General features: G+C 39.9%; 1 protein-coding gene across 5 annotated transcripts in view; it reads left to right on the top strand.

Moving 5' to 3' along the window:
* Positions 1-23689, top strand: part of ADGRG6 (adhesion G protein-coupled receptor G6) — a 136096-nt gene that overhangs the window by 70726 nt on the left and 41681 nt on the right. For all 5 annotated transcript variants that reach the window (XM_087718351.1, XM_087718352.1, XM_087718349.1 and 2 more), the window contains 8 exons: positions 1951-2003; positions 2088-2144; positions 4500-4636; positions 5972-6086; positions 6289-6350; positions 7978-8185; positions 9247-9412; positions 18568-18708. In XM_087718351.1, the coding sequence (XP_087574477.1) occupies positions 1951-2003; positions 2088-2144; positions 4500-4636; positions 5972-6086; positions 6289-6350; positions 7978-8185; positions 9247-9412; positions 18568-18708 (939 nt within the window). The remainder of the gene's footprint in view (positions 1-1950; positions 2004-2087; positions 2145-4499; positions 4637-5971; positions 6087-6288; positions 6351-7977; positions 8186-9246; positions 9413-18567; positions 18709-23689) is intronic.

Below are 23689 nucleotides of genomic sequence, written 5' to 3'. Positions count from 1 at the left end.
TATTGTATACAGTGGTGGGTTTCAAAAAAATTTCTTCTGTAGGTGTGGCCTGCTTTGTGGGAGTGGCTTGCTGGCCATGCAATCAGGTGGGAGTGGCTTGCTGGCCATGCAATCAGGTGGGAGTGACTTGCCGGCCATGTGACCGGGTGGGCATGGCCAACTTGTAAAATGTGATGAAACTCACTTAACAACACTCTTGCTTAGCAACCAAAATGTTGACTCAGAAACTCTGGCATTTGAAGCACGTAAGTCTTAAACCTGTCAAGTTACAAGGCCCTTGCACCCCTAACCCTTTAGAAAAAAAAAACCAGGGGTGTTCAAACTTGACAGCTTTAAGACTTGTGGACTTCAACTCCCAGAATTCCTCCTCTCGCTCTTCATCTTGATACTGTGTGGATGGGCGGGGGGAGGGAGCTGGAACCGGTTCTGTAGATTTGTGGAACCTCTTCTATAGAAGAGGTTAGAACTGGCAGGAACCCACTCCTGATTGTATATGTCAATATACAGTGTTAGGAATAAATTTTCTTGCTTGGTACCTTAATCATTGCACCAGTCTCCTCCTTTTGTCACTTCTAGTATACTTTTTCACCACAGTCTATGTAGGTTTACTCTCACTGTATAATCACAACCTTTTTGTTGGTGAGGGTGGTGATAGAGGGTTTTTTTATTATTTCATGTTAAAAATGTTTTTAATGGGTTACCAGTTTTTAAGGACAAATTGAATCTGGATTAATAATGTTCAAGTTATTATTATTTTATAACAATAATTTGCCACTCATCTCACCGCGAGGTTATATGTTATATCGATTAAATGCAGATTTAATTCTTGTATTTAGATTTGTCACTACTTTTAAGGATTAATAACAAAGCATTTTATCTAAACCAGCTTCACATCTCAATTAGTGATTAATAGTTTTCTATTAGTGTTTTATATTGGTAGTGAAAGTTTAGGTCAGGAAGAGAACATTATCACTAAGAAATATTCCCATGCCCTTTAGAATTCTTACTTTTCTGCTCTTAAACTTGCTATTCCTAGCCTGTTATTCTGTGTCTTACCTTTTAAAGAGTATTTTTTCTACAATTAACTCACAAAATAAAATATGATGAAGAACAAAAAGGAAATGTATGAAGTGCTTTATGAGTGTAGTAAAAGCAAGGACAGAAGTTCTGTATATAGTGAAAGATTTTGATCTTATACAATACAATACAACAGCAGAGTTGGAAGGGAACTTGGAGGTCTTCTAGTCCAACCCCCTGCCTAGGCAGGAAACCCTATACTAGACAAATGGCTATCCAACAACTTCTTAAAGACTTAAAGACTTCCAGTGTTGGGGCATTCACAACTTCTGGAGGCAAGTTGTTCCACTGATTAATTGTTCTAACTATCAGGAAATTTCTCCTCAGTTCTAAGTTGCTTCTCTCCTTGATTAGTTTCCACCCATTGCTTCTTGTTCTATCCTTAGCTATGCTTCCTACTCAAAATCCTCTGAAATTTCTTTGCTTGCTATTTCTTACACTTTCTGCACTGGAACAGTATGATTTTTGTGCTGGTGCTACTCTGTTTCCCCAAAAATAAGACCTCCCTGAATAGTAAGCCCAATCGGGTTTTTGAGCGCATGTGCTAAAAGCCCTCTCCTGAAAATAAGCCTTTCCCGAAAATATTGTAACACAGAAGCAGCCATGAGGTGACCATTCTCGCTGCCTCCTGCACTTCAAAAATAATAAGACTTCCCCAAAAATAAGGCCAAGTGCTTATTTCAGGGATCAAAAGAAAATAAGACCCTGTCTTATTTTTGGGAAAATATGGTAGTAATTATTGTAATAATTATTATATGAAAATAAACTCAGATTCTATGAAAATAAATTCATGCAAAATGAATGTAATGCAAAATTTAACAGTTTCAACAATTTTATGCATTTTGACCTTTTCCTTATTTTCCTGTTTTCTAGTTAATTCAGACCATGGGGACCTGGAATTATAATGTATGTGTGGTTGATGTAAGGTAGGTGCTTGACAGGATAGAAAGGAAATATACTATCTTCTGCAGAAGGCACTTTTCTAAAAAAAATACTTCTTTTTTTTATAGTGTTGAACCAAGTTCAACAAAAAATGCAGCAAGAGGAAAGAGAAGTGTTAATCAAAGGTAAAATTGTAAGAAATTCTTGAAAAGCTCTAAAATAACTCAAGAAACTTTGTTCTACTTATCAAATGCTAATTGGATTTATGTTTGTTAAATAATTTTGCATGATAATAACATGAGATCTATTTCCCAACATGTCCTTTCAAGTTATTCTTTAGTTACCAGTTTAAAGAGCCAATGTCATAATTCCTTCTCTGAAGACTCATTTGCAGGGAAAATAAAAAGAAAGTTTAGGAAGCACCCAGTAGTTCCATTGATGAAAGATGTTAGTTGAATGCATGTTATAAGGAACCTATGTCCTGAGGTCTGTTGTACAAATAGAGATATTCCTTGATTTACGACCACAGTTGTGCCCAAAATTTCTGTTGCTAAGCAAGATAGTTGTTAAGAGAGTTTTGCTTCACTTTATGACCTTTCTTGCCACAGTTGTTTTGTGAATCACTGTAATTGTTATGTTTGTAACATGGTTATTAAGCGAATCTGGCTTCCCCATTGACTTTGCTTGTCAGAGGATCTCAAAAGATGATCACATGATCCTGGGACACTGTAACCATCATAAATACATGCCAGTTGCTTAGCGTCTGAATTTTGATCATGTGACCATGGGAATACTGTAATGTTAAGTGTGAAAACCATGTCACTTTTTGTAACGTTAGTCTCTAAATGAATACCATGAGAATTACCTGTAGGTATCGGCATCATACAGTATCACAGGGAATGTTAATAAATAACTACAATAATATGAATGATCCACTAAACTTCATTTTTTTGTTGCAAAATCCATCTTCTACCCCCACTGGAAACAGTTTTAGTATTCCAACATGATCCTATATTTGCCTTCATTCGTGAGTTTTGGTATTGTTTTTTTTCTCAAAGACTGAAAACTGAACTACTCAAACTAGAGTTATGGAACAGTTCTCATAGAATATTAAACTCTGGAATGGCTTGACAAATGGTTTGTTCATCTTACATCACTTAGTAATTTCTATTAAAGTTATCAAAAGCTCTTAATGTTCAGATTGCATTAATCATACACTGATGACAGAGGTATGTTTGCTAGTTCCTGAACCACATGTTGTTTTTGCACCTGGAGAAGCGTAAAAAGATCTCTGAACAACAGTGAAGTGACAACACATTATTAATATATTATTAACTTTTGAATAAATGCAATGTTTTCTCAGTTGTTACTGTAACTGCATATCTAATTTTTCCATCTCAGTAATCCTGTTTCCCAATTAAATGACATCTATTGGAAAGCAGAGAAAATAATTTTTAAAATCATCATGATTTGCATTGGATTCTTTTTTTAAAAATCTCTATATTTGCCATCTATATAACTGATACCATGTCATTTTTGACATCACAGTAAAGCCACACAATTCTGTTCCTGCTGCTGCTGTTTCCCCCTGAAAGAGCGTTCATATTAGGATGTAACCATATGACCAAGTCTAGGTCAGATGGGTAAGACATGTATTACAAAGGGACTCCCTTTTTGTGTACTTGAACTCCCCATTTTATTTTGCAAATAGTATTGTTGCCTTTGATGTTATTTACCAGCTCAATAAATACGTGCTTGCTGCACTCTCTTACTACAAGGAATGGCCATTCCTATAACAAAATAACAGCAAATCCAATCAAACAAAACCATCTGTTACATTTAACAGTGTACTACAGAACTATTTCCTAAAACTGCATTTTTAAAAAGTATAATACTAAATAGAACAACAGGAAGTATTTTTGTGCAATAAAATCAGTAGTTTTGTTTTATGGTGCAAAATCAAATATCACTTTTATGTGCTTTGGTACTGACTGATTTATCTGATCACTAAAACAAGCAAACTTGGTGTTGTTGGCTTTGTTTGAGCCTAATTAATATTAGTTGCTACATTGATCTTAGTTAAGATTAAGTAGGATGAAGTAAAAGAAGTAGAAATTTCAATTCTTCTTTGTGATCCCCATGTATTCCCCTTACCCCTGGGAAAAGGGGTAAGGGGAATATATAAGATCAAGACACTTAATGTTATCTGAGTGAGGCTAAACTATGCATTTATGTTATGTTCAGGTTACCCTTTATAAGTTAATTTAACTTTATATGATTTTTAACCACAACTTTTGTTCTATATTAGATTACTTCTTTTAGAAAGACTTTTTATTATTAGTTGTGATACTGTAGGGGAGAAATTTCATAAGAATAAAACAGGATGTTCCAATATGGCATGTGTAAATTGATGAATTGTTGAGTCCACTAATAGGATTGGTTGATTAATTGATTATTTTTATGTATTATATTAAATTACAGTGATCATATTTAAATACCTTATTGTTATACTATATTCTAATTCAGCAATTCTTTTGCAGTTTTGAAGTCCGTGCTCTTTTAGCTTTCAATTCTACCAACAATGTAAGTTTAGAAGAACAAACAATTAGAAAGAAACTCGAAAACAGTAATATCACAGAAAACTTGAAACTCCATAACGTGATTGTTCATTCAATTGGTAAGGACAGAGGTTTTTTTTGTTGTTGTTGTTGTACTCTCATTTTTTGTACTTTGCAAATATTATTATTCTGATCATTATTATCAGTGTATAAGAGCAATACGTTTTAACCAATAACTGTTTTTTTAAAAATATTGTTTCAGTTTATAGTTTTATATACTTTACTATGCTTTAAGGAATTAACTATTGTACATTAACCAAATAAGCAGAAGACATTAAAGTAGTGAAGTCAGTTGCAATATGTGAGAAATCAAAATTAATAGATTTATTAGTTCTGTCCATAGTTTGAAAATAGTCTACAAGAAGTGGTTCAGACCATTCACAACTGAAAGCACAGCACGTCTCTATCATTGATTCATTCATAGTTGATCATTTTTCAGGTTGCTTTGTGAGGAAAAATAGGCCATTATATTAATAATCATATTAAAAACGTACAGCTTTAATGCTTCAATGAATATCAGAAGATTGATGTACTGGCCCTGGACCCAAAACACTTTTCCCAAATTATTTTCAAAGCATGCAGTTGGCTGATGTTAAACATTTTGTTCTTCAAGTTCACTTTTAACTTAGCCCTGGTAGAAACAAATATAGCAGAAACAAAATTATGGCGAAACAGAAGCTTTCTGAAGCCGTTTGCACTTGTTTATTATTCTCATTAACAGAATGAGTAAAGACTGTTTATAATTGAGAAAAGTTTTGTATTGAACCTTTATTCTCTGTACCCTGCCTTATAACCCATGCCACAGGTTTCTCCTTCAGACATTCAACCGGTCATTCAAAATACAAGAAGCAAGAACATTATGCAAAGGATTTAGTGGCTGATCTGGGAAGGAATTAACATCTAGGACAGTGGCCCTGGAATAATACTGCAAAACAGTAATGGAATTTGGTCAAAGCCAGATTAGAGTTAGTTTGACTAGAAATGGGCCATTATGAGCAATACCCTAACTTAGAGACAATATGCAGCATAGTAAGCTTTGAATACAACATGGCAAGCCACAGTTCAGATCCATGGACATTTAGAAACATTTGGTCTTCAATTCTGATCCATACATTCCTGATTTATTATTATTATCAGATTGGTTTTTTAAAAAAAACACCAATACTAATTTTCCCTGATTCAAGATGATTTCTGTCTCTAATTGGAAAATACATTTGTATTCAGCAATGTACATTTTGTTTCATAAATATTCATCCCATTAAGTATTTGCAAATAAAAATAACTTGGTATAAAATTAAACCTGATTTATTCAGACCAGTCTAGTAACTTTTACTAGAAAGCTACAGTGTTAATGGTTGTTTGTTTGGTTCACTGCTTTTCATTTGCTCTTGTAGAAAAATGTTTGGAGCAGGAACAGCCTTTGAATTACATTTGGAAAGAAACTGGACCAAGAGACACTGCCACCACTAGCTGCTATGACAACCCTACCCAGATTGCATCACGAACATGGTAACAGCTCAAAGATAATGAGATGCTTAGTGGTGAGACTGAGATGAAGTATATTACGGATATAATTAAAAAGTGACAGATTTAGGTTTTTAAAAGTGAAGAAGTAAAAGATACAAAGGATTTAAAATGTAGACTATGTGATTTCATAAGAACTTCCATATAGGGATATGCTAATGGTATTTGCTGTTCTTTCTTTACTTAGCTTTCTAAGCATGAATGATTACACATCTTACTGGGGTACTCCTGATCTTAGAAACTGTACAGGTAAGAGTTTGTGTATCCACTCCATTTAGATAAATTTGAAATGTTTCTTTTCCAAGCTTCAAACACATCTGGCCTTGCCAAGAAAAGTTTTCTAGATATTAGTCTCCGATATAAAACCCTTTAATGCTTTAACTGAAGAACTATGCAGTTTTGTTAGACTCTAAAGCACAATCCATGTTTATTTTAGATATAAAAAGCAACAACAGCATGGTGTTTTTATAGCATAAATATTTAAATTCTATTCAGAATATTTTATCAGGTTGAGGCTTTTTCTTTTATTCCTACTGAAGAAGAAGTAGAAACATTTTTAGCATTTGGCCATGGGAACATGACCAAAATCCACTCACCCTAGCATCACATGAATAATTTGCGTAGCAGACCTGCTGACTAGGACTAGACTCCCATCATGCAGAAAAATTGCTTTAAAGATAAAGAATCTCGCCCATAAGATAGGTCTATTGATACAAATGAAGCAGTTTTCAAATCAGAACAGCCTGTTTCCCCTCTCGTCTGTCATCTTCAAAGAGCATCTTTTGATTTGTGGCATTCATTCAGCATATTAATATCAATAAGTTAATGTCTGTCGTCAGCTCTTTGAGCTACCATATACCATATTTTTTGGAGTATAAGATGCACTGGAGTATAAGACGCACCAAGATTTTGAGAAGGCAAATTAAAGAAAAAAGTTTTTGTACTTTGCAGATCTCTCCAAAACTGCCTGTTTTTTGCTAAAACGGGCCCATTTTGTGTCAAAAAAAGGGCATGCATAGCCTTTAGGAGGCTACCAGAGTGCTCCTGGGGGCTGGGAGGGCCAAATATGTCCCATTTTTCACAAAAACGGGCCCTTTTTTGTCAAAAAAAAAGGGCATGCATAGCCTTTAGGAGGCTTATAGAGTGCTCTTGGGGATGGAGGGGGGCAAAAATGAGCAAAAAATGGTCTGGTTTTTGCTCATTTTTGCCCTCCATAGCCCCCAGGAGCACTCTGGAAGCTTTCTAAAAGCTGTGCATGGCCATTTTTGCAAAGGGGACAGAGTTTCGGGAGGCCTAAAATGCTGTATTCAGTGTATAAGACGCACCCAGATTTTTACCCTCTTTTTTGAAAAAAATATGGTACATCATGCAGCAGTTCCATAAACAATGAACATAATTGTATAACACAATACAAAACCAAAACCAAAATCATACTAGCTTTATAACTGATAGACAGAACAAATGAATTCCAAAACCCAGAGAATGAAATGTCTATGGAGATTCTCAGTCATCCAGGTCATGGTTGTCCCAAAGGTGCTTTTTCAAGAGGCAACTGGACTTTTCAGAAAGTACAGTTGCCTCTTGAAAAAGCACCTTTGGGACCCCAGAAAATGAAAAAATAAATAAAACACACCCAGCAGAATCTGAAAGAGCCAAACAACAGTGAGCAAAAAAGCAGAGTACATTCACCTACTGTCCAAAGCCATCTCCTATCTTATCATTTTTAATGGCACTCTGGAAGCTCTACTACACCAGTACACAAAATACACACTAAGTACATACACACCCTAATCCTCGATAGACTTGCTATAATTGGGGGGAAATGAACTTTTTCTGAAACTAACTGGCATGTATTGCTTTCTTTGTGTGCTTTCAGAAAATGCTGCTGACATAGCCAACCAGCTACTGAATCTTACGGGAGAAGGGCAGCAGTTGACTTCAGACAAAGTCAATGATGTGATCCAGAAACTAAAAAAAATTGTAAATGATGAAGAAATCAATGAATCCTTGGGTTCTACTGTGATCACAATATTTTCTAATATTTTAACTAGTTCTGATAATGTATTGGCTGCATCATCTTCTGAGTAAGTGTTACGGGAAGAGGATCTGAGTGGTATGCAGTTTTTTTTAAAAAAATGTTTATATATTGGTAGGACGTAGAAACAGTGTAAAACTTTATCTGCATTTTAAAATTAACTCCTCAAGTGAATTATTCAAATCAATAAAGAAATGAAATCTAATTTTAACTTTCTTAACTTCTCAATTCATGGGCTTGATAGTAAATCTACTATTTTAACACTAAATCAGTTTTGCTCTAGGATCATAATAATTAAAATAAGTCAAAGTGAAAGGTAGATAAAATGTAAGTGAGACAGGACATGCTAGTGACACTAATAACATTCACTAGTATTAGATACAAGCAAAGAAGTGTTTCATTGAATCAAATTACTGTAACTCGTTAGCTTAAGTAACATCAATTAACTCTTAATTGCAAATGTAATCCAAAGGAACAGATGCCCAGAAAAGAGGTGCATTTGTTTGGAGCAATCATGTCTCCCAGTATGGCAGTAGAATAGAAATTATAGTGCCCAATAAAGCTTTTGCAAATTATCTCCCATGCTGGCCGTGCTAATAAATGGGATACAACTGTTTTTGTGAGTAGCTATAATTGTGGGGGCAACAACTATCAAGAGCCCTGGATATCTCCCCAGTATCTATCAGTTATGGCAGCATTTACCCATCACTATGAGCAAAATAAAAAAATAGGACTAGGCCTAAAAGCAACAAGGAACATCATAATCTATGTTAAAAAAAACATATATTCAAAATACCACCATTCTAATTTAAAAAAGGAAACTGAGAAAGAAGCAGATTTTTCTTCCTCCAGCAGGACAAAGAATAGAGCAAAGAAAGAGGATGATCTGTATATGACTTTTGATCTCTTTCTATCATTTTGGACACACTGTTCTTCAGTAAAATTTGCTCACGAATATCTGAATATTTTGAAGTTTGGTTTTTTTTCTTTATAGTTAGGTAAATCTATGCCAAAAATAATATTTACTAATGCATGCAAAGGTTCTTTAGACTCAAAAGTTATTTTTAATCCCATTATTTTAATGATTTTGATGTGTATGCTTGATTTTAGAGCTATAAAGACAATTGATGCCTTGGCATTGAAGATTCAGTTTATAGGTCCTTCCATGAGCATCTCAACCCGAAACTTGGCGCTTGGAGTTTCATCCTTGAATTCTTCTTTATTCAATGGCTCTTCCTTCAGTGTTGGTCCTCAGAACAATGCTTCAGATTTTCAGGTATATCAAGAACATCCAGGTTTATTTTCAAGCAAGATATGTTGAATTCCTTTGACTTATTTAGTGATTTATGTTGAGCTTATCAATTCAAGACAGGGATGAGCAATACATACTGTGTAACTCATATGTGCTTACCATTCCATTTGTGGTTTCTAGCATGCCCTAGAGCAGGGATGTCAAGCACAATTTCATGGAGGGCTGCATCAGGGTTGTTATTTGACCTCAGGGGATGAGGGCGTGGCCAGGAGGCATGGCCACCTCAATATAACTTATGTCAGGGGCACCTGTGATCGCCAGATGCTAAGGTAGGACTTCCCTCAGACCCTTCCTCTCTTTCACTATAATCTCCCTACCTCCCTACCTCACTACTTCCCTCCCTTCCTTTTCTTCTTTTCCCCTCCCTCTTCCTTTTCCTTTCTTCCTCCTTCCCCTTTTTCCTTATTTTTCCTTCCTTGCTCTCTTCTCATCTTTCCTTCTTCTTTTTAGTCTTTCCTCTCTCTTTCTCCTTTTCAGTCCCTTTTTGGATGCTCAAGGGCAAAAAGACAAACATTTCTCCTTTTGTTTTGTTTTGCTTTTAGTTTGTTTTGCTAGATCTCTGCCAACGAAAATGTAGCCTGGGAGCCTGAGCTCCAATTTTGCTGGCAGAGGCACCGCAGGACGGTCCTGTGCTATTTCCAGGGTGCCCTGCGGTCCGGATCTAAGCTCTCCTCAAGCCAGATCCAGCTCATAGGCCTTGAGTTTGACACCCCTGCCCTAGAGTGATTGGGTAGTGATGTTTGTAAGGAGAGTTTGGGAGGCTTTTAAAAGCCAAAAAGATGGCAGATGGTTAGTTTATCAGATTAGGAAAAAAAGGAAAACTCGAAATATATCTAAACTGATTTACAGAGGGAAGGAGGTGTTTCAACAGGAAGAGATTCAAAAGGCTTTTCGGGAATTTTTTACAGAACTGTATAAAGGGGATAAAATTAATGGTTTAGACATAGACAAATATTTAGACAAAGAGAAAATACCTTCAGTTAGAGAAGAGCACAGGCAAAAATTGAATTAACCAATAACCTCGGGGGAAATCTTGCAGGTAATTAAGCAATTAAAGTCAGGGAAAGCACCAGCTACAGATGGCATGACAGCGGTTTACTATAAAAACTTACAGTTAGAAATGGTAGAACCTCTTAGAGAATTATTTAATATGATTCAAATGGAAGGTAAAGTGCCTCCATTTTGGAAGACAGCGTTTATATCTTTGATACCCAAAGAAGATCAAGATACTACGCAACCCAAAAATTATAGACCTATTTCATTACTGAATGTAGATTATAAAATTTTTACTAAAATATTAGCAAATAGGTTAATGTTGGTTATTCAACAATTGATACACACGGACCAAACAGGTTTTATACAGGGGAGACAGATGAAAAGTAATGTCAGATTAATTATTAATGCATTAGAATATTTGGGAAAGAACAACCAGATCCCTGCTGCGTTTATATTTTTGGATGCTGAGAAGGCCTTTGATCGAGTTAACTGGCAATTTCTGCTGAAGATATTGCAAAAAATGCAGATAGGAGATAATTTTTTACAGTCAATTAAAGCAATATACCAACAGCAAACAGCACAAATCATAGTCAATGGAAGTTTAACAGACTCTTTTCAAATTGGAAAAGGTACAAGACAGGGCTGTCCTTTGTCCCCATTATTGTTTATTATAACTTTGGAAGTATTGTTGAATAAAATACGGGGCTTGGATGGTTTAAAAGGGATCAAGATTAGGCAGCAAGAATATAGAGTCCGCCCTTTTGCGGATGATTTGGTCATAATATTGGAACAACCGCAGGAATCCAGTATGGTTTTAATGAATATGATTAATCAATATGGTCAAGTGTCTGGCTTTAAAATAAATTTAGGAAAAACCAAAATATTAGCTATAAATATGAATATTAAACAAAAGGAAGAATTAGGAGTGATGCTAGGATGTGAGGTAGTTAAAAAAGTCAAATATCTTGGAGTTAACATTTTAACTTCAAATGGGAAATTATATAAGCATAATTATGAACCACTTTGGCATAGTATACAGACGGAGATGAAAAAATGGGAGAAATTGCACTTATCTTTGCTGGGTAGGATAGCGGCAGTGAAAATGAACATTTTACCAAAATTTTTATTTCTTTTCCAAATGTTACCTATACTTAAAAAAGATGCGAACCTTTTAGAATGGCAGAAGGGTATCAACAAATTTGTATGGGCAGGAAAGAAGCCGAGGGTAAAGATGAAAATAATGCAAGATGTACGTGAGAGAGGAGGATTGAAGCTACCTAATTTAAAACTATATTATGATGCAGTGGCATTATCTGTAATTAGTGATTGGACTCATTTAACTAATGATAGAATATTGAATATTGAGGGACACGATCTGGTATTTGGCTGGCATGCTTACCTGTTATTCAACAAAAAATTGGACAAGAATTTTAAAAGTCATATTTTAAGAAATGCTTTACTGCGGGTCTGGAAAAAATACCAATATAAATTAAATGACAAGATACCCATGTGGGCAATTCCTAGACACGCAATTGAAAATATGAATATAGCACAAAAACAGGACAGAATTACTTACAGACAGCTTCTTACCTCAGAAAGGGGGGTATTACAATTAAAATCTTTAGAGGTATTAAAAGAGGAGAAGGTAGTTCAAACATGGTTCCAGTATGGGCAATTACAGGCTAGGTGGAAAATAGATCAAAAAATTGGTTTTATACAAGTTGAGGATAACTTGTTTAAACAAATAAGAGATCAAAGCTTAATGCATATAAAAAGGATATTTGGTATTTGGTATTTATTAATGCTTATAGGCCGCCCTTTTCCCTGAGGGGACTCAGGGCGGCTTACATAAAATAAGGGGGGGGGGGTAAACAGACAATAGACACAACAATACATAGAAGTAAAATAGTAAGCAACATTCATTCATCATTCGGGTGGGGACAGTTATCTTTGTCCCCAGGCCTGACGGGCTAGCCAGGTCTTAAGGGCTGTGCGGAAGGTCTGGACGGTAGTGAGGGTACGAATCTCCACGGGGAGATCGTTCCAAAGGGTCGGAGCTACTACTGAAAAGGCTCTCCTCCGTGTAGTTGCCAGTCGGCACTGACTGGCAGATGGAACTCGGAGGAGGCCTAATCTATGTGATCTAATTGGTCGCAGGGAGGTAATTGGCAGGAGGCGGTCTCTCAAGTACGCAGACCCACTACCATGAAGGGCTTTATGGGTGATAAGTAGCACCTTGAAGCGCACCCGGAGATCAACAGGTAGCCAGCGCAGCTCGCGGAGGATAGATGTTATGTGGGTGAACCGAGGTGCACCCACAATCACTCGCGCGGCTGCGTTCTGGACTAGCTGAAGTCGCCGGATGCTCTTCAAGGGCAGCCCCATGTAGAGCACATTGCAGTATTCCAGCCTAGAGGTCACAAGGGCCCGAGTGACTGTTGTGAGGGCCTCCCGGTTCAGGTAGGGTCGCAACTGGCGCACCAGGCGAACCTGGGTAAATGCCCCCTGGTCACAGCCGTCAAATGGTGGTCAAAACTCAGCTGTGGGTCCAGGAGGACTCCCAAGTTGCGAACCCTCTCTGAGGGGTATAAAGTTTGACCCCCCAGCCTGAGCGATGGAACACTGATCGAATTATTGGGAGGAAAGCACAACAGCCACTCGGTCTTCTCCGGGTTGAATACAAGCTTGTTAGCCCTCATCCAGTCCATAACGGCCCCAAGACCTCGGTTCATCACGTCCACCGCTTCATTGAGTTGGCACGGGGCGGACAGATACAATTGAGTATCATCCGCGTATTGATGGTATCTTATCCCGTGCCTCCGAATGATCTCACCCAGCGGTTTCATGTAGATGTTAAATAGTAGGGGGGATAAGACCGAACCCTGCGGCACCCCATATGTTAGGGGCCTGGGGTCGATCTCTGCCCCCCCCCGACACCGACTGCGACCTGTCCGAGAGGTAGGAGGAGAACTACCGTAACACAGTGCCTCCCACCCCCACCTCCCGCAGTCGTCGCAGAAGGATACCATGGTCGATGGTATCGAAAGCCGCCGAGAGGTCGAGGAGAACCAGGATGGAGGCATGGCCTCCATCTCTGGCTCTCCAAAGATCATCGGTCAATGCGACCAAAGCGGTTTCTGTGCTGTAACCGGGTCTGAAGCCTGACTGGAAGGGGTCGAGATAGCTTGCTTCCTCCAAGGACCGCTGAAGCTGGAAGGCCACCACCTTCTCGACAACCTTCCCAACAAATGGGAGGTTGGAGACTGGATGGTAGTTGTTAAGGACAGCTGGATCCAAAGATGGCTTCTTCAGGAGGGGTCTCACCACCGCCGCTTTAAGTGCGGCGGGGAAGTGCCCCTCCCGAAGAGAGGCGGTAACAACCACCTGGATCCAGCCTCGTGTCACCTCACTGCTGTTAGCAACCAGCCATGAGGGACACGGGTCCAGTACACAGGTGGAGGCACTCACAGCTCTCATGGCCTTGTCCACATCCCCAGGGGCAACATCCTGAAACTCAACCCAGTGGTGGTCTACCAATTTATCCTCTTGTGCCTCGGCTGGAACTGCAGGGATGGAGTCCAAATCCGACCGAAACCGAACAATTTTGTCCGCTAAGAATTGGGCATAATCCTCAGCTCTACTCTGCAAGGGTTCCCCCGTATCCCTCCTATTTAGGAGGGAACGGGTTATCCTAAACAGGGCGGCTGGGCGGGACTCAGCGGACGCAACCAAGGTGGCAATGTGAGATCTTTTTGCTGCCCTGAGTGCCCTGATGTACTCCTTGGTGCTGGTTGTTAGGATTGCTCGGTTCGATTCGGATTTATCGGACCTCCATAGGTGCTCTAGGCGTCTCCTCCGGCGCTTCATCTCCCGGAGCTCCTCGGTGAACCAAGGAGGCCTCCGGGATCCGCCGCCTCGGAGTGGCCGTAGTGGCACAATCCGGTCAAGGGTCTCCGATGCTGCCGAGTGCCAGGCAGCAACCAGAGTCTCCACCGGACTGTGGGCGAGAGTATCAGGAATAACCCCAAGCTCCGTCTGGAACCTCAGAGGCTCCATAAGTCCCCTGGGGCGGAACCACCTGGTCGGTTCCTCCTCCCTACAGTGGGGGTTTGGTCTCTGAAAGTCGAGCCTCAGTAGGCAGTGGTCTGACCACGACAGGGGTATGATCTCATTACCCCTCAGACCAAGATCACAAGTCCACTGCTCCGAGAGAAATACGAGGTCGAACATGTGACCCGCTGAGTGGGTTGGGCCCCGAATTACCTGGGTCAAGCCCATGGCCGTCATGGAAGCCATGAACTCCTGCGCCCCATCAGAGTTTTCACCGAGCGAAGGCAAATTGAAGTCCCCCAAGACCATAAGTCTAGGGAACTCAATTGCCAGCTCGGCTACCGACTCGAGGAGCGAGGGGAGGGCTGCTGCAACGCTGTTGGGAGGCAGGTACGTTAACAGCAGACCCACTTGACCCTTGAGGTCCAACTTTACCAGCAGAGACTCACACCCGACAAGCTCCGGAGCAGGGATCCTACGAGGTGCTAACGACTCCCGGATAACGATAGCCACACCCCCACCCCTTCTTTGGGCTCTCGGCTGGTGCAGCACCTGAAATCCTTCTGGGCACATCTCTACGAAGGGGACTCCTCCCTCCGGGCCCAGCCAGGTTTCAGTAATACATGCCAGGTCTGCCCTCTCGTCTAAAATTAAGTCCCGGACGAGAGGAGCCTTGTGAACCACAGACCTGGCATTTAGCGACAGCAGCCTGAGACCAGGGTCCTGGTTACTCGCGCCATCTGGCCTCGGAGTGGAACTCATAGGGCCGGAAGGAGGGATCTCTGTAACGTAGCGAACCCTCCTTCCCCGGTAATGGCCAGCCCTAAAGTCCCCGCCATATCTGCCTCTCCCTGTTACGACCGTAATGCTCCGGCCCTCTCCCGTGTCTCTGGTCCCCCCAGCCACCCCAGTGCCCCCCGCATTCCCCGGCAGGTCCTCCGAATCAGACATACTCATTCACTCACCCAGGCAGTCCCCATGTAGAGATTAAAACACAGAAAAAATACAACAATATTGGGCAGTAAAAGTGGGATCATTCACTCAATCTCACGCATATCTCATGTATATCCCATACAAAAGAAGGATAAAAAAGAGAAAAGAAAAAGAAGGAAAAGAGAGAGATTACGCAGTCGTTAAAAATGAAGTTCAGGTAGCTGTATACCAGCCGTGGGATACGGGGATATAGTAGTGGAAGTCCAAAGTCCAAGGGTCCAATGTGCCCTCTTATAGATTTTCCATCTGATGGTAGGATGGTAATGGTAGTCCGAAACGGTCCTCAAAGGATCCCACAGGCCGGGCAACCGGGTGGGCGTAGAGAGAAGGTATTGCAATTTCCAAAAGGTCACAAGAGATGCCGCCATTGTACATATGCCACCCGCAACAGCGAGCAGAGAGGAGGGGTGCACCAAAAGCAAGGAGGAAAGAGGCTGGAGGATTAAGGTGGCCGAAGACCAGCCACTAAACTCAGTCCGATAGGTGTAAACAGTTCAACCACTCCCTCTTTAATGGGGTGCTGGTCTAATAAGCCCACATCTTGATCTAGGTCTCTCACAATGGAGAAGAGCACTGGCCATCCACTAGCACCACCTCCCACTCACCCACACCAATTCAAGCTGCAGTTGTCTGAAGCAGCTGCCACCGTCGTCCCAGCTTATAGGGGATATATAATGTATTAATACAGATGGATTCGGAAACAGAATTAGTTAAAGATTGTATGATAAAATGGGCTCAAAATATTGAAGAACCAATAATGTTGGATACATGGGAAAGAATCTGGGTAAGAAATGTGAAATTTACACAAGCTCAAAATCTGAGAGAAATTTTTTACAAGATGTTCTATAGATGGCATTTAGATCCTAAAAAGTTGGCTTCTATGTATCCGAATGTACAGCCTAAATGTTGGAGGTGTGGTTCTCTCGATGCTACATATTATCATATATGGTGGACCTGCCAAAAGGTTAAGGTATTCTGGATAAAAATATGGTGGGTTATGCAAAATATTTTTTAAAGAAGGATAAAGTTTATTCCTCAGTTATTTTTACTAGGTATATGTACTGACTTTACAGTGGTAGAGACTAACTTGATTCTGCACCTAATAACTGCAGCAAGACTGTTGGTGGCGCAATACTGGAAGAAGGAAGACTTGCCTACAATCCAAGAATGGACATTGAAAGTCACAAACTTAGCTGAGATGGCTAAAATATCGGCATATCTTAAAGATCACTCAAATGAGAGATATAAACGAGACTGGAAAAAATGGATTGACTATATACAAAATAAATACGGGACCAAGAAATTCCAGTTAGCCTATGCTTAAGATCAGAAATGATTTAAACTGTTAAAAGTTAGTTCAGTAAGAAGAAGCTAAGGTCAATGTAGAATGTCATTAATTTCTTTATTTCTTTTTTCTCAATAGATTTTAGACTGTTAGTTAAAAATCTATACCGTGTACGGGTTCTGGGAAGTCGGGGGGGAAGGAGGAGGGGGGTTGGCGGGTGGAGGGAGGGAGGGGCATACAAAAAAATTGTACTTCAATGTTTTAATGATTGACGAATGATGAAATATTTGTGTTTTTTAAAAGAAATAAAACCTTTTTCTTTAAAAAAAAAAAGCCAAAAAGATGTCTTGCAAATTAAAACACCCATTTTACTCCTTAAAAATTGCTGCCGTTTCTCATCCCCCCAAAATACCTGTTAGATTTTTCCCATGGAGTAGTTTAAGGGCAAGTAAGTTCTTTAAACCCTTAAATATTGTTATTGTAAAAACATGGTTCACCTAAAGCAACTGAATCGTGTTGAAGATACAATATAATTTCATTTGCATGCAACAGGGCTCCCAACAAAACATTGACACTCTGAACTGGCATGAGAAAAGCAGAACCAGAGCTTTGTATACCTTTGGCCCACTGCATAGCAAAGACAAGACAAAGAAAAAGGCAAACTGAGTGTGGAATGTTTTAGATAAAGCCATCCATGTGACCTTATTATTATTTACCCTATCCTGCTAGGTCAGCATGCTAGCTACGTTATCTTTGAGATATGGTCAATGAATAGAAACAATTTGGTTTACTGGGCCACAAGTTCCTGATTTATTCTTCTCTGCTACCACCCAGGGTCAATTCATCTTTCTGTGAATGCTTTCTTACAAGGGCATTTTAAGTAGTTATGGGAGGGCAACCTCATAGGTTTGGTAGAGAATGCAGCTGATATGGGGAGGTTACATGTTGGCATCCGCCTGAGCAATTTAGTCCTAAATTGCTGCAGATGTTATGACATTTCTGGCCACACACTTTGTGGTTCCCAGCAGGGCACGTAAGCCGTGTTCTGTTTCTAGATTGAAGAGTGTGATCCATCTCTGATTTAAGGCTTTGGACCTGTGTCCTACCTGATAAGGGGTTTGAGCTAGCTTATGCAGTATTGTTGTATTCCATGAGCTTTCAACAGCAAGTTTAATAAAAAGCCTGACACAAGATATTAGAATTTGAAAACTAGTACTATTCTGTGGTAAACATATCTGGCCCATGCTGAAATTAATCTAATCTAATCTGTTAGGATTTATGAATTGAGGAGCTCTTGAAGGTGGGCTCTGGGGCCTATTTCAACTATTAGTTGTTGCTTCCCTGGGAGAGAGGTTGGTGAGACAGACTCACTTAATTATTTACTTCTCAATGAATCCAAACCAAAATATATTTAGCAGTATTATCCACCCATTAAATTATAGCTTTGAAAAAAAGCAGAAGTTGTACTTGTACAACCTGAATTATAAAGACTTGTAAATGAAAATATTTTTCAGTAAATTAACCTTAATGTTGATTTGTAAAAATAAACAATATTAAATTGATATTTATATTTAATACAGACAAATTTAAAATTTTCTTTATAAGGGCATAATCCTATGAACTGAAATAAAATAAATATTGATTTTTATAATGATGAGGAAGGGCTTAAACTTGTTAACTAAATAATTAGGAATCAAATAATCAAACAATATATTCCCTCATTCAACATGGTAAATAGTTTCTATTTTTATTCTATTTTGATAGGGTGTTGTTTTTTTTCATTTTTCTGTTTTAGATTGATTTTGGTAAAAACCAAGAAAATTCTCTTGCTACTATTTCTTTGCCTCCAAGTTTGCTAAATAATTTAAATCAAGAAGACCTTGAAGCAATATCCAGGGCTCAATTCACCTTTTTCAATAAAAATGGACTTTTCCAGGTAGGCATCAATATGTTTAATGATTATGTAAAAAATATAAGAATACTGAAATTTATGTTTATAGTGAGATGTTATTGTTTTTATGACCCTATTCAGACACTATAAATTTAGAAAGAGGCTTTCACTTTACCTCTGTGTGTTCATTATCTGATAAAACCTTTTCAAGATTTTTACTTTGATTGGCAAATATATTAAAAGACCTTTCTACTGTAAAGCCCAATTTAGATGGCAAGTGAATTGCATGATTAAATTAATGGGCAGGTTTTTAAAAATACCAATAGTGGCTCTTTTTCTTTCCGTTGTTTTAATTTTTGTTGGTTTATTATTCTTTTTAACCTTGGGAGGCATCGTGACCTAGAGGTGGGGCTCTCACCTCACAATCAGGAGGCTGTGAGTTTGATCTTAGGTAGCAGCAGATATTTCTCTCTCTGGGTTAATGAGTAATTGTCTGCTGTGAACTCTCTGTAGACATTAGGAAGGGCATCCGGACAGTAAATTCTCACCTCCAATCAGTTGCCCTGACCCCATTTCAAAGCAAGGGATTACATTGACAATTAAAAGGGGATTTTTTTTATTTTTAATCTTGGTATTTAAAAAGCAAGTGTTGATAATTTATTTGGTAAGTTTAATTAAATGTATAAAATGCAGTTATAGGGGAGAGGCTAAAGAATACCAGAACTACAGGATTTGAAAAGAGAATATAAAAATTTCCTTGATATGCAGGTATTATCTTTATGAGCTTTCTTGAATTCTGTGATCTACTAAAGAGATTCTGCTCTCATGCTGGACAATGCATTGATGGATAGAAATATTTCTCAATTGCCTCATAACTTTGGAATGTATTATTCAGTGAAATACATATGGGCCTCTTTATTTCTGGTTTTTAAAGAATTTTGAAAACATTATTATTCCACTCTGTTTTATTAATTTTACTGGTGCTTTGTTTTGTTTTTGCATGCTCTCTTATGGTGCAATATGTCCTGAAAGACAAGATAGAAATGTCATAATAAATAAACATTTACATATAATTTGAGGAAAATGTTCAAACAATAGGTAATATTAATCTGCCTCAAGATTTTATAAGAGACATATGCAATCAACACCAATAGTATATTCATACAATAGAGCTTCCATGTCCAATAGAAATAAATCCTGAGTGATTTACATGGGACTAGACTATAATAATCTGTTTTGTTTTGAGTTCTGGTGCTACTAAATTCAATTTAAATGTGAGTATAATTATACCTGTTCTGTTTCTTGCTTGTTCAAATAAATTATTTTTTAAAATACTTTTATTAAAGATAACAATTACAATTTTGAGGGCCACATCAGGGTTGTGTTTGACCTTGGGGGGGGGGCATAGCCAGGGGGCAGGGCCAGCTCGACATCACTTTATGTCGGCATCTGTGATGGCCAAGTGCTAAGGCAGGACTTCCTCACCATTTCAGTGGTGCGTTTTTCACCCTCCTTTAAATAAGTGGTAAGTTTTCACCTTCCTTTAAATTACAACAAATGATTTCTTCTTTCCATACTTTATTAAGTAAAGACTGGAAGGTAACTATAGCCCTTGCTCAGTCCCAATTTCGATTGAAGATCAGATTTAAACCATGGTTTATGTGAAGTAATGTATTGAAATAATTGAGTGATAATGATAATCTAGATAGGCAGCTCGCACAAACATGCCTCAATTTTTGAGGTGCGGTGATGCAGGACTTGAAAATTGTATGTCACTTTTAGATATTCATAATAGGATAATGTATATAGTAGTAGAAAAGCTGAAAAAAAGTATGATCTCCTTTCTTTAGACAGGTTTTGTTAATATGATAAGAAAGCTATTCCTTCTTAGATAGCGAATTAATCTAATTATATCATTAATATCAGCAGAATTGTTTGTGAATTGCCTCCAAACCACTGTCAAAAGGGAAACATTTTCTCAGAATGACTGCAAAACTATGCATTGCAGTAGTAAGGGAAATAGCAGACATTCTGGGAGGAAAAAAATAACATTTTAAATTAATGAACAGCATGTTCTTAGAGTCAAATAATGTTAAGCATTATGTGGAGGGAAGTATGCAGTGGAGTACCCCAAGGCTCTGCATTAGGCCCAGTACTCTTCAACATCTTCATCAATGATTTGGATGAGGGAAAAAATGGGGAACACATCAAATTTGCAGAAGACACCAAGCTTGTCAGGGGGCACCCCCCTCGGTAGGTTTTAGCTCCGGGATGGGTGAAAAATGAGACTCAGTTTATTGTTAGCATCACTTCATTCAGTAATCAGGAAAGAAAACCACTGGACTCCATTTGAATTGAAATCAAGTATACTTTTACTAATTATAAATGAACAGTTGCAAAGCTAAGCTGAGTCTGGTTAATTAGGCGCGAAAGCTAATAATATAATGTATAATTCATTCCCCTCCCCTTGGAATCCCTGTGCACAGTCCAATCATATTTCCCCCAAATGTCAGGTGTGAGATAACTTCGAAAGGCATCACCAGGATGGAATGCTGGACCGTTGGCCTTGGCGGGAAACACCCCTCCTCCACATGCGCAGTAAGGTGGTCAGTTCAGCGTCTAGAAACTTCAGCACATCAATGATTCCCCTCCCAAATACCATGCCCCCCCCTCCCCATTTCAATGGCAGCCGAAGCAGCAGCAAAGCAGAGGCTGACATCCGGCCCTCCTCCAGAAAAGTGTGGTCAGACCTGCAGAAACGAAAAACACAAACAAACAGACGAACAACAAGACATGAAAGGGGAAAAGAGGAGAGGAAGAGAGAAGAGAGAATTTTTTTTTAGGAGAATGGCCAAATCAGGGCTTGTCAGGATAAGTAGAATAGAACTTGCAGAGTAGACGAGGCGCCCGAACAAGGGACCCATCAACCCATTCGGTGTGAGAGGGGGGGAAATGCTTCCAAGCCACCAGGTACTGGACACGGTTCCGGCGTTTACGAGAGTCCAAAATCTCGCGAACTTCGAAGTGTTGCTCACCCTCAATCAAAAGCGGAGCGGGTGTAGGAGGGATAGGCGGACGCAACGACGAAGTGCAGACAGGTTTCAGGAGGTTAACATGAAAAACAGGGTAAACCTGAAAAGAAGGATGTGCGAGGAAGATGGCTGCTTGAGCTTTTTCGCTCGGGTGTGAAGAACAAACAACCTGGCTGATAACCCGAGTTCTGTTGCAATTTGATGCCAGAGGAGTTAAGCCTGGAAAGAAGAACTTGAGAGGAGCAAGGAACGGTGATTATTAACGAGAAGCCTTCCCTGACAGCCCCAGACAGAGCAACTGTTTGGAGTAGCAGTGAGTGGCAGCGAGAGATTACGATCGGCTCCCCCCCCTCTTCCCCCCCACAGAGACTGTGAACGACCTTTCCCCCCCACGGAGGCACGGAGACAATACGGGCAGCTTGCAACTGAAAGAACTGCTGTGCTTTTTGTTTTGTGCTTTGTTTTGAGTCCGGGGAGGTGCTGGGGAAGAAGCATACGAGCGACTTGCAGATTAACCAGGTTTGGAGGATACGGAAGGCATCTGGAGTTTCTTGAGCTGACTGAGGAGGGGTTGCCTTACTGAGAGATTGCGTTACTGAAAGGCTGAGAAGAAAACATTGAGAGCACAGAGAGGAAAATGCTGGCTTTATTAGCACTTTAACATCACTTTAACAAGCACTTAACATCATTTACTAAGCATTAAGCACTTTAACATCACTTAAGTCAGAGTTGGAAGGCTTAAACTTAATGCTCATCTGCGAGACTAAGATGGCTGTTAGATTTTTTCATCCTGAATTCAGGTGCCCCCATAGCCCTTCCAGACGCCCTCCCCCCTCCCTCCTCCTCCCTCTGCAACTCAGCCCTTGTATTAACTTTATCATCATCTTCTTCAGAACCCTGCTTGGGTGGATTTTTCCCTTGGTGGACTTGAAGAGTTTTTTCTACTGCCTGTTATTGATAGTGGGGAGCCTCAGTTTATCTCCCCCGTTGGCCATTTGGCCCTTTTCCAGCTGGGCCTCTAAACATCTGGGCGTAGGAGGACTCCCAGTTTCACATTACTTTCTTAGACATTTGGGACCTTTTTCAGCTTTACTAGAGGGGGGAAACGTTATCCTCCCCCTCTGTATACCATCTGTGGATTGTGGCTGGGTTTTCAACCATCTTGGTCAATTTAATTGTTATAGGAAGGGAGAGGAGCGGAGTACCTCTCCCTCCTCCTCCTCACATTGTTCCATTTAGATCTGCGCAATTTTTAGTCTCTCCGCATTTTATGAATGAGGTGAGAATGATGTGACTGTTGTTGTATGTGCCCACTTTTTTTTTAACCCCTATTATTGTTGTAACTTTTCTGTGTTTTTAAATTGTCAGTGGGGAGCGAATGGTTCTGTGACTGTGTATGTCTGAGCAGGCTGGGGCCTATCCAGGTACCCTCTGTGCTGAGTGCTGTGCAGAAGTATTAGGGGGGCCTGAGCCAATCCCAGCCTCAGGATGTTTGATTCGAAGGGCCTGCCGGAGCATGCGGGGGTTATGGGGGTGGGTGGAGGGGCCACGGACACGGGAGTGGGCCGGAGCATTACGGTCTTAACAGGGAGGGGCAGATACGGCGGGGACTTTAGGGCAGGCCATTACCGGGGAAGGAGGGTTCGCTACGTCACAGAGATCCCTCCTTCCAGCCCTATGAGTCCCACTCCAAGGCCAGATGGTGTGAGTAATCAGGACCTTGGTCTCAGGCTGCTGTCGCTAAATGCCAGGTCTGTAGTTCATAAGGCTCCTCTCGTTCGGGACTTAATTTTAGACGAGAGGGCAGACCTGGCATGTATTACTGAAACCTGGCTGGGCCCAGAGGGAGGAGTCCCCCTCGTAGAGATGTGCCCAGAGGGCTTTCAGGTGCTTCATCAGCCGAGGGCCCAGGGAAGGGGTGGGGGTGTGGCCATTGTTATCCGAGAGTCTCTAGCACCTCGTAGGATCCCTGCTCTGGAGCTTGTCGGGTGTGA

This window comes from Thamnophis sirtalis, unplaced genomic scaffold, assembly GCF_051295495.1.
Source record: "Thamnophis sirtalis isolate CommonGarterSnake01/CBP01778 unplaced genomic scaffold, rThaSir2_p1.2 scaffold_6, whole genome shotgun sequence".
NCBI lineage: Eukaryota > Metazoa > Chordata > Lepidosauria > Squamata > Natricidae > Thamnophis > Thamnophis sirtalis.
The sequence above is the reverse complement of the archived record's forward strand: the minus strand, read 5'-3'. Positions and strand labels throughout refer to the sequence as shown.